An 11,991-nucleotide genomic window follows, 5' to 3' on the forward strand; every position below is an offset into this window, starting at 1 on the left:
GCACTGACTCCGGCAGCAGCTCGGCATAGCGGATTAAGTGTCTGTGTGAGGCTCCCGCTGCGTGTGTCAATGTGTGTGAGGGGGTCTCAGGGTGTGTGTGTGCGTGTCTCCCGAGAGGTTGTTTTGACACTGGACACCTGCTGTCCGACTGTAAAAGCGCGTGTTTGTGAGGTGGTGGTGAACCCGCATGCCAGACCCATCCGTCTCTCTCTCCCTCTGTCTCTCTCTCCTCAGAGTTCCACAGGTACTTCCTCCGCCCGTCTGTCCGTGAACCCTGAGCCCTCATCCTCGCCACACCTCTTCCTGAGTCCTCATCCTCCTCCTCTCCACACCATTTCCTGTGTCCTCGTCCTCCTCCTCTCCACACCACTTCCTGTGTCCTCGTCCTCCTACTCTCCACACCTCTTCCTGTGTCCTCATCCTCCCCCTCTCCACACCTCTTCCTGTGTCCTCGTCCTCCTCCTCTCCACACCTCTTCCTGAGTCCTCGTCCTCTCCACATCTCTTCCTGAGTCCTCACCCTCCTTCTTGCCACACCTCTTCCTGAGTCCTCATCCTCCTCCTCTCCACACCTCTTCCTCAGTCCTTGTCCTCCTCTCCACACCTCTTCCTGAGTCCTTGTCCTCCTGCTCTCCACACCTCTTCCTGAGTCCTTGTCCTCCTCCTCTCCACACCTCTTCCCGAGCTATGAGCTGAGCCAAGAGCAGCCAGGCTCCATAAAGACTAGGGAGGGCTGGTGGTGGTGGCTAGCCCACCCCCCCCGGTGGTGCTCCATTCCTGGGGCTTCTCACCTCTCTCATGTCCCTGTGTGGTCAGAATATCCCAGGCTCCAGGTGTTCCTCACAAGGGGCACTGCTCTGAGGTAAAGGAGCTCCCTCCTCCTCCTCCGGCTCCTGAGGCCCTCTCTTTCTTTTTCCTCTTCTTTCTCTTGTGGACCGTCCAGCAGGCGGCGGCGGTCAGTGTGAGCACCAGGCCGGCTATAAGCAACACTACCGTCACCACTTTGGTCAGGGGCAGGTCATTGTATGTGTAAGTAACAGCCGTGCCCGACACACCGATCACCAACGAGATGATGCCAAAGGGGAAGATGCAGCGATACCAGGACTTCTCCATGCCGCCCGTGGCTTGGGAAAGGCGCTCCAGACTGGATAGGACCTCCGGGACTTTGGGCCCATGGGCTTCCAGCTGGCTCAGGGCCTGATTGTCTTGTCCAGGGGCCGGGGCTCCTGGGGGCTGGGAGGCCAGTTTGCCAGTGGTGCAGCCCATCCTGTCGGACTAACCCGGCCTTCGGCAGGGGGAGAGGAGGTGGAGGCTGGAGGTGCAGACCAGGCAGCAGATCTTCATGGAACTGCCTCTGCCTCAGCTATCTTCTCCTCAGTAGTAGTCAGCACTGGCCTGGAGCAAGAAATAGAGACAACCAGAGGAGGTTTCTCTGTCTCAGAGCACAGAGGAGAAAGGGAGGAATAGCTAGAGTGGGAGGTATTGTGAGGTTTTGGTCATAAAGCGCAGAAATCCTACTCACACTCTCCCTGTCTCTTCCTCCCTCTCTCTCTGTCTCTCTGCTGCGTGTGCCCTGCTTGCTGCTGATTCTCTGGCAGCACATTGTACACTCTGCTGCCGGGACTGTAGGGGGATATATAAGGGGCCAGTGGAGGGGGTGGATCCAGGGAGAGGAAAGTGGGCGGAACAAAGCCTCCGATTGGCCGCAGCACATGTGATGTCAAAGAGCGGGGCAGGGAGGAATGGGGAGTGGTGGGAGAACAGGAAGCGGGAGGAGAGAAGAGGAAGGGGGAAGGGGGAAGGGAGAAGAACAGTTTAACTGCTCCCTCTCCGCCTCGTTTCTCTCCATCCTTCCTCTCCTTTATTCTCTTTTTTATCTCCACGCGGTAGAGAGTTAAAGTATCCCCTGGAGAATAGAAGAAACCCCTACTGCTACGTTTTCTGCAGCGAGGGGAGCACGATTCTGCCAGGATTCAACTATAGAAAAGATACAGGCAGAATGAGGTAGTGATAGCGATTCTGTTTGATCAGAGTAGAGAGAGGAAGGGGAGTGTTTGGAGCGTCTGCCACCTCTCTCTCTCACACACACCTCGCCGCAACGGCACAGCTGTATCACGTTCGACATACTAATTATACAACAACGGCATTCCCACTGCACCCTGCCACAACACAGAGGCACCTCACACACACACACACAGAATCATTTAGAAACACATTCACAGACACATACAGTCCATATGAAAACCTATATTTATACCAACAAGATATCACACAGTATGACTTCATGTACCGACGTCCTTGGACAAAACGTCTATTTTTGACAAGTAAACTACCTTCATCTCCACACGTTCTATGACAAATGTGTTCAATTTAGGCACACAGAAACAACTCTAGTGTGAAATGTAGGTATTCATTCTGACTGGGTTAATTAGAGGTGAAGGTTTGGGATGAAACAGAGACAACTCTGACTGGGCTTGGTGTATTGTTGTGGACGGATGGTGGAGTGGCGATGAGCTCCTGGTCTGTAGACTGTGAGTTCAATCCCAGTGCAGGGCTCTTGGGCTGGTTTTGACAGTGTCTCCCGACATCCAGTGGACCTGCACAAACGTTTAATTTCGCCTTGGATCTGGAGTGATCCTTCTGATTTATACACAGATGCACGTAATAGCAAACACACTCAGCGCCCATTCCTCCTCCTCCTCCGCCCACACACACGACGCAGCACCCATTCCTCCTCCTCCACACACACGTACACAAAGCCTCCTGCCAAATGGCTAAATGGGATAAAGGCTACGTATGGATGACAGAGAGGCTAATCCCCTCTATACCACCAGGACCAGCCTCCGGAGCCTTCAGCCTCTCTTCAAATTAAATCAACCCAGACAGCTCTGCCTCCCTAAGTCCTCTCCCAGCTCACCTAAACCCAGTTACAGAAAGATGCTTCACTAGGGACTACTGGTGGGTAAGGCTCTACTGGGATGACATTCTAACCAGTTTGAATGTTGTTTCATTTAGAATGCACGCTCATGGGATGACTAGAAGACTGATTGGAATAATACATTGAACTCTATGGGATGGTATATATTCATTCAACTATGAATATTGTAAGCATGATTTTAATGAATGATTAGCACAGATAGTAGTTTTGTGTGTGTGTGTGTGCTCCTTGATATGCAGGAGGAATGAACCATGCCATGCTAATCAGGAATGTCTCGTCTACAAAGAGCCACGCCATATGGTCCCAGACGCCTCCTCCATTGTGAACATGCTTATTTGTGCACAGTGTGTGTGTGTGTGTGTGTGTGTGTGTGTGTGTGTGTGTGTGTGTGTGTGTGTGTACAGTTGAAGTTGGAAGTTTACATACACCTTAGCCAAATACATTTAAACTCAGTTTTTCACAATTCCTGACATTTAATCCTAGTAAAAATTCCCTGTCTTACATCAGTTTGGATCACCACTTTATTTTAAGAATGTGAAATGTCAGAATAATAGTAGAGAGAATGATTTATTTCAGCTTTTATTTCTTTCATCATATTCCCAGTGGGTCATTAGTTTACATACACTCAATTAGTATTTGGTAGCATTGCCTTTAAATTGTTTAACTTGGGTCAAACGTTTCGGGTAGCCTTCCACAAGCTTCCCACAATAAGTAGGGTGAATTTTGGCCCATTCCTCCTGATAGAGCTGGTGTAACTGAGTCGGGTTTGTAGGCCTCCTTGCTCGCACATGCTTTTCAGTTCTGCCCACAAATTTTCTATAGGATTAAGGTCAGGGCTTTGTGACGGCCACTCCAATACCTTGACTTTATTGTCCTTAAGCCATTTTGCCACAACTTTGGAAGTATGCTTGGGGTCATTGTCCATTTGGAAGACACATTTGCAACCAAGCTTTAACTTCCTGACTGATGTTTCTTCAATATATCCACATAATTTCCCTTCCTCATGATGCCATCTATTTTGTGAAGTGCACCAGTCCCTCCTGCAGCAAAGCACCCCCACAACATGATGCTGCCACCCCTGTGCTTCACGGTTGGGATGGTGTTCTTCGGCTTGCAAGCCTTCCCCTTTTTCCTCCAAACATAACAATGGTCATTATGGCCAAACAGTTCTATTGTTGCTTCATCAGACCAGTGGACATGTCTCCAAAAAGTATGATCTTTGTCCCCATGTGCAGTTGCAAACCACAGTCTGGCTTTTTTATGGCGGTTTTGGAGCGGTGGCTTCGTCCTTGCTGAGCGGCCTTTCAGGTTATGTCGATATAGGACTCGTTTTACTGTGGATATAGATACTTTTGTACCTGTTTCCTCCAGCATCTTCACAAGGTCCTTTGCTGTTGTTCTGGGATTGATTTGCACTTTTCACACCAAAGTAAGTTCATCTCTAGGAGACAGAACGCGTCTCCTTCCTGAGCGGTATGACGGCTGCGGGGTCCCATGGTGTTTATACTTGCGTACTATTGTTTGTACAGATGAACGTGGTACCTTCAGGCGTTTGAGAAGAAAAAGAAACGCACACCTATTTAGGCGAGGTGCTGGCTAGCGGAGTAGAAAACTTGAAAATAAAGGAGAGCCGCACACTCTAGGAGCTCAGATGCAAAAATATTTAATTTACCAACGTTTCGACAGGCAAGCTGTCTTCATCAGGGTACAATCGCAGACACTGCGGGATGACTCGTTTATATATAGTGTCAAGACACACAGGTGTCTGTAATCATGGCCAAGAGTGGCCTAATATCATTGGTTAATTTCTCAAATATTAAAATGGCATAGAAAGAGCAACATACAATAAATACAAATGGATAACATACGATCATAGACTCACTTAAGACCACACAAGCCTACAAACAACCACAATGGCAAAGTCACAACAATCACAAGAATGGCTTCAGATCAAAGTCCACGTTAAGACCGAAGGGAGCAAGGGTCTTTATAGGCTTGTTGTTTGTAGGCTGTTGTTTGTTGTTTGTAGGCTTGTGTGGTCTTAAGTGAGTCTATGATCGTATGGTATCCATTTGTATTTATTGTATGTTGCTATTTCTATGCCATTTTAATATTTGAGAAATTAACCAATGATATTAGGCCACTCTTGGCCATGATTACAGACACCTGTGTGTCTTGACACTATATATAAACGAGTCATCCCGCAGTGTCTGCGATTATACCCTGATGAAGACAGCTTGCCTGTCGAAACGTTGGTAAATTAAATATTTTTGCATCTGAGCTCCTAGAGTGTGCGGCTCTCCTTTATTTTCAAACCTTCAGGCATTTGGAAATTGCTCCCAAGGATGAACCAGACTTGTGGAGGTCTACAATTTTTTTTCTGAGGTCTTGGCTGATTTCTTATGATTTCCATTGATGTCAAGCAAAGAGGCACTGAGTTTGAAGGTAGGCCTTGAAATACATCCACAGGTACACCTCCAATTGACTCAACTTATGTCAATTAGCCTATCAGAAGCTGGAATTTTCCAAGCTGTTTGAAGGCACAGTCAACTTAGTGTTTGTAAACTTCTGACCCACTGGAATTGTGATACAGTGAATTATAAGTGAAATAATCTGTTGATTATTGTTTATGAGAACCAGTTCATAGACAGGGGGATAACTAGTTATTGATGTCAGCCATTGATGAGAACCAGGTCATAGACAGGGGGATAACTAGTTATTGATGTCAGCCATTGAAGAGGGCCAGTTCATAGACTCGGGGATAACTAGTGTTTGATGTCAGCCATTGATGAGAACCAGTTCATAGACAGGGGGATAACTGATTATTGATGTCAGCCATTGAATAGAAGTCCAGCTACATTCTTTACCTGTCATCATGTCTCTCTCATGTCTGGCGGCAGATTAACAAAATATCCTACCAGACTACCAGAGGCGGAGGGCGTCACCCAAAACCATAGAAATAAAACTAATTCTATGGTCACAATCACAGGAGGTTGGTGGCTCCTTAATTGGGGGGGACGGTCTTGTGGTAGCGGCTGGAGTGCAATGGGTGGGATGGTATCAAATACATCAAACACATGGTTTTCATGTGTCTGATGCCATTTCATTTGCTCTGTTACAGCCATTATTCTGAGGCGTCCTCCACTCAGCAGCCTCCACTGGTCACAACAACCTGAAGGGGGTTTACTGAGGGATCAGGGGACCGTCAAAGACCTATTAGTATTATTTATTTACCAAAACTCCTTGGTTTCAACATAAACAAAGAGAGTTGTGGAATATATTTTCCTCCATAGTCTGAAAGGAAATAAGAGGACATGGGAATAGATCCCCCCCCTCCACACACACACACACACACACACACACACACACACACACACACACACACACACACACACACAATGACTGAACCGTTATTAAGATGTTCCTCCTGCCCTCCATTGAAAAGCTCTCTGTGACGGAGTAAACTGACACACACAGGCAGGGTGGTCAGGGAGGAAATCAAATAATAAACATTGCTGGAGGGGTAATTGATGAAACAGCGTGACTCAACACTAGCTGCCTGCTGTAACTGAATACCAACAGAGAAAGAAATACAGGAGATTTAGGAGGAGAGGAGGGGGATGGATGGGGGGAGAGAAGGGCCGGGGGCGTCAGAGAAGAGTGGGAGGGAGAGGAGAAAGAAGGCTCAATGAAAAGCGAGGTGGATTCTTGGTAACGCAGCATGGTTTCTGTGGTTGTGTACTTGGACACGGCAGCTTATAAAGCACTATAGGTTTTGTACATCTGCCCCCCCCCCCCCCCTCATTCAAATTACAGAGAGGATGGACAGATTAAAGGACCAGGCGGAGAAAGAATAGAGTAGAGGAGAATTAAATTCAAACAACTTCAGTTGTCCCCTTGCTAAAATTACTAAAAGGAAAAGCAAGAGGGAGTGAGAGAAAGATAACAGTTGAGTAAGAGGAATATAGAACAGTTACACAGAAAACTTAAACGTTTATTCATTTTGTTACTATTTTTCCTTCAAATTTAAGCTACATTTGTTTGTTGGTTAAGAGCAAGTAAGCAATGTGACTAATACAATTTAATTCCACCACTTTTCAACCTCATTTTCATTATCTCCAGCACAATACCAGTTTCTAAGTTTTGTAGTGAAAATATACAGTAAAGTGTAACAGTTCTACCCGATGGCAACAAAAGAAACAGTGATTTTCAAACACTATGAGATTGGCAGTGACGTGGGGAGCAAGAAAATACCCTGAACTGGCCAGAAACTAGTTGTTTTTCTTACATTTAATCCTACCCTGTGAAGTCACAGAGAAGCATTTTTTAAGAACTTTTATCTTTTTAATCACAGAAATGCATGTTGACACTGGTATGGTGCTGAAAAGAATGAATTTGAGGTTGAAAAGTTGCAGAATTGCCCTTTACGCAAAGACTAGGACATTGCTGAAAATGGTTCAGTTGTCTGAAGCATACATACGTATGTCACCTGGGCGGGACTTGTGTCAGGCAAACGGGAACACAGGAAGGCTGAGTTGCGTGAGCTCACCAGGACCTCTGTGTGTTGCAAATTTATGTTGACATTATTAATGCCTGCCGCTTAGTACTTTCCTGTCTCCCCTCTTCACATGCCCTGGCCTAAACTGAGACAAGCTCTTATCAAGACAGAATCCTCCCTTTTGCTGGGATTCCAGCCCTTCCCGCACAGGGACTGGCAACCGCAATTATACAGACACATAGTTAACTTTTACTCAATAAAACGGTATTTATCCCCTCAGGGGCAATTAAGAAAGGCATAGTTATAAATCACAGTGGATGCTTTGAGAAAATGGTTGGGAGCGTTTTCCATTCAATAATGGATTGACTACGGTAGCATCATGATTAAATAAATAATAACAATATGTTCTGTTAGGGATGGCAAACGGACCCATAAAAGCACTCTGACAGAGAATGTGTGTGGTAGTAAAAGAGCTCTGATGAATACCGGTACCATAGCAGAAACAGAAGGTTGTGACAGAGCTAGCACTTGATAGAATCATTTCTAAATGAATAATGATCAGTGCCCTCATCACTTTACTGTAGCAGAGGAAAATGACCCGTTTATCGGAGTAGAGCTGTTGGTAAGGAAGAGCCAGTAGTCACTAACTACCACAGCCACAAAGTCATAAACCCAGCCTATTTGTACAATTTCTCTAATTAAAATCTGATTTTAAACCTAACCCTAACATTAACCACAATCCTACTAAGTTAAGACCAAAAAGCAAATTTGTGTTAGCCAATTTTGACTTTGTGGCTGTGCTATCTAATGGAAAACAGAAGATCCCCATTTTATTCAATTTTGTGCCTACTGAACACTACACTTGTGTCACCATGACTACTATCCTGCTGTATGCTATTATGTCTCTTTGTCTCTTTCTGGTGAGAAACCTGCTCACCCCAGCTGACATCCATCTGAGTAGCTTTCCATGGAACCTGTTCCCCTGGTGACTCAGTCACCCTGGAGGTGTGTGTGTGTGTGTGTGTGTGTGAGGTCTGGTGCAGCAGAGCATACTCACCCACGACCCGCTGTGTAAACCCGGCGCCACCTGTCGCCCAGTCTGGACCAGCTTGTGCCATCCTCACGTCATTTGACTGTGGGTAGACTGGGCACGCATTGAACTGGCCCTTTTCATCCTCTCTAGGCCCCCGCTACCTCTCACACCCACCCTCATAATCTCTCATTTCGCATCAGAGGAAAACCCAAAAAATTGTCAGAGACTCCGTCACCCAAGTCATAAACTGTTTTCTCTGCTACCGAACAACAAGCGGTACCGGAGCGTCGTCTTGGACCAAAAGGCTCAGCTTCTACTTCCAAGCCATAAGACTGCTGAACAATTCATAAAATGTACACTGCTGCTACTCGCTGTTTATTATCTATGCATAGTCACTTCACCCCTACCTACATGTACAAACTACTTTGGCTAACCTGTACCCCCACACATTGACTCGGTACCGGTACCCCCTGTGTATAGCCTCGTTATTGTTATTTTATTGTGTTACTTTTTTATAATTTTTTACTTTAGTTTATTTGGTAAATATTTTCTTAACTCTTTTTTTTAACTGCACTGTTGGTAAAGGGGTTGTAAGTAAGCATTTCAATGTAAGGTCCCCACAGTTGTTGTATTCAGTGCATGTGACAAATACAATTTGTTTGACAGACCCATCACTTCATATTGTATCCCAACAGATCCTAGGATCAGATAGATAGAATATTAGATGTGGTCATACCAGACCCATACATGATGTAGAAATCTGAGACAGAATCAGACAGGATGGGAACGTCAGTCAAAATGTATGAAACAGCAGACAGAGGCTATTCCTCTTAGATTAGCCATGGATTCTGGCCAGTCCAAGACACAGATCAAGTTTGTGTCTATGACTATGGAGATGAACACAGACAGCTGGTCCCGTAGGCCTTACCCTTCAATGTTGGCTGATCTGAAGGGTCTCGATAGGAAGTGAAGCGGTGGTGCATCCACCATATTGCTTACACTTTAAACATCTGCAAACATCAAAGGATTAGGTTAGGGCCAGGGGGAAGAGGAGGGAGTGAATTGGGACTGGCACTTGGTGCGTGCCACAGGAGGTTGGTGGTACCATAATTTGGGAGGATAGGCTCATAGTAATGGCTGGAGCGGAACGGTATCAAATACATCAAACACATGGTTTCCATGGTGCCATTCCATTTTCTCCGTTCCAGTCATCATTATGATCCGTCCTCCCCTCAGCAGCCTCCACTGGTTCGTACCTACACCACCTGTCGACCGGTGGCGTGTTGCCCGGGCAGGTGAGGCTCATGCTGTTGATCTACCTCTTCAGCCCTCCCCAGTCGTCATTAAACTGTTTTGCCAAGTTTTTCCATTCACAGTACCCCTGGCGTGTTTTGAATGCAGCCCAGGGCCAAGATGGATAATAGTGAAGCTCCTACATTGTTCTCCTTCCACACCACCCCACAGACCAGAAGGACAGAGTTAGTTTAGGCCTTCTTTACCCAAATGAGTCACCTGCCTCCTTATTTGCTGCCTTATAAGAGCAAACTCTGTTGTATTAACCATAGTGCTTCCCGTTGTATTAACCACAGTGCTTCCCGTTGTATTAACCACAGTGCTTCCCGTTGTATTAACCACAGTGCTTCCCGTTGTATTAGCCACAGTGCTTCCCGTTGTATTAGCCACAGTGCTTCCCGTTGTATTAGCCACAGTGCTTCCCGTTGTATTAGCCACAGTGCTTCCCGTTGTATTAGCCACAGTGCTTCCCGTTGTATTAGCCACAGTGCTTCCCGTTGTATTAGCCACAGTGCTTCCCGTTGTATTAGCCACAGTGCTTCCCGTTGTATTAGCCACAGTGCTTCCCGTTGTATTAACCACAGTGCTTCCCGTTGTATTAGCCACAGTGCTTCCCGTTGTATTAGCCACAGTGCTTCCCGTTGTATTAGCCACAGTGCTTCCCGTTGTATTAGCCACAGTGCTTCCCGTTGTATTAGCCACAGTGCTTCCCGTTGTATTAGCCACAGTGCTTCCCGTTGTATTAACCACAGTGCTTCCCGTTGTATTAACCACAGTGCTTCCCGTTGTATTAACCACAGTGCTTCCCGTTGTATTAGCCACAGTGCTTCCCGTTGTATTAGCCACAGTGCTTCCCGTTGTATTAGCCACAGTGCTTCCCGTTGTATTAGCCACAGTGCTTCCCGTTGTATTAGCCACAGTGCTTCCCGTTGTATTAGCCACAGTGCTTCCCGTTGTATTAGCCACAGTGCTTCCCGTTTTATTACTCACAGTGCTTCCCATTGTATTAGCCACAGTGCTTCCCGTTGTATTAGCCACAGTGCTTCCCGTTGTATTAGCCACAGTGCTTCCCGTTGTATTAGCCACAGTGCTTCCCGTTGTATTAGCCACAGTGCTTCCCGTTGTATTAGCCACAGTGCTTCCCGTTGTATTAGCCACAGTGCTTCCCGTTGTATTAGCCACAGTGCTTCCCGTTGTATTAACCACAGTGCTTCCCGTTGTATTAACCACAGTGCTTCCCGTTGTATTAACCACAGTGCTTCCCGTTGTATTAACCACAGTGCTTCCCGTTGTATTAACCACAGTGCTTCCCGTTGTATTAACCACAGTGCTTCCCGTTGTATTAACCACAGTGCTTCCGTTGTATTAACCACAGTGCTTCTCGTTGTATTAACCACAGTGCTTCTCGTTGTATTAACCACAGTGCTTCCCGTTGTATTAGCCACAGTGCTTCCCGTTGTATTAGCCACAGTGCTTCCCGTTGTATTAGCCACAGTGCTTCCCGTTGTATTAGCCACAGTGCTTCCCGTTGTATTAGCCACAGTGCTTCCCGTTGTATTAACCACAGTGCTTCCCGTTGTATTAGCCACAGTGCTTCCCGTTGTATTAACCACAGTGCTTCCCGTTGTATTAGCCACAGTGCTTCCCGTTGTATTAACCACAGTGCTTCCCGTTGTATTAACCACAGTGCTTCCCGTTGTATTAACCACAGTGCTTCCCGTTGTATTAACCACAGTGCTTCCCGTTGTATTAACCACAGTGCTTCCCGTTGTATTAGCCACAGTGCTTCCCGTTGTATTAGCCACAGTGCTTCCCGTTGTATTAGCCACAGTGCTTCCCGTTGTATTAACCACAGTGCTTCCCGTTGTATTAACCACAGTGCTTCCCGTTGTATTAGCCACAGTGCTTCCCGTTGTATTAGCCACAGTGCTTCCCGTTGTATTAACCACAGTGCTTCCCGTTGTATTAACCACAGTGCTTCCCGTTGTATTAACCACAGTGCTTCCCGTTGTATTAACCACAGTGCTTCCCGTTGTATTAGCCACAGTGCTTCCCGTTGTATTAACCACAGCGCTTCCCGTTGTATTAACCACAGCGCTTCCCGTTGTATTAACCACAGCGCTTCCCGTTGTATTAACCACAGCGCTTCTCGTTGTATTAACCACAGCGCTTCTCGTTGTATTAACCACAGCGCTTCCCGTTGTATTAGCCACAGCGCTTCCCGTTGTAT

At 46.5% G+C, this 11,991-nt stretch overlaps 1 protein-coding gene across 1 annotated transcript; it reads right to left on the bottom strand.

Moving 5' to 3' along the window:
• Nucleotides 1–839: 839 nt before the first annotated feature.
• On the bottom strand, nucleotides 840–1,265 carry LOC120044742 (transmembrane protein 100-like). Its single transcript, XM_038989422.1, has one exon. It carries the CDS (start codon nucleotides 1,263–1,265, stop codon nucleotides 840–842), a length of 426 nt encoding a protein of 141 aa, XP_038845350.1.
• Between the last annotated feature and the right edge of the window lie 10,726 nt (nucleotides 1,266–11,991).

Source organism: Salvelinus namaycush, chromosome 3, assembly GCF_016432855.1.
Source record: "Salvelinus namaycush isolate Seneca chromosome 3, SaNama_1.0, whole genome shotgun sequence".
In the NCBI taxonomy this organism is placed as follows: domain Eukaryota; kingdom Metazoa; phylum Chordata; class Actinopteri; order Salmoniformes; family Salmonidae; genus Salvelinus; species Salvelinus namaycush.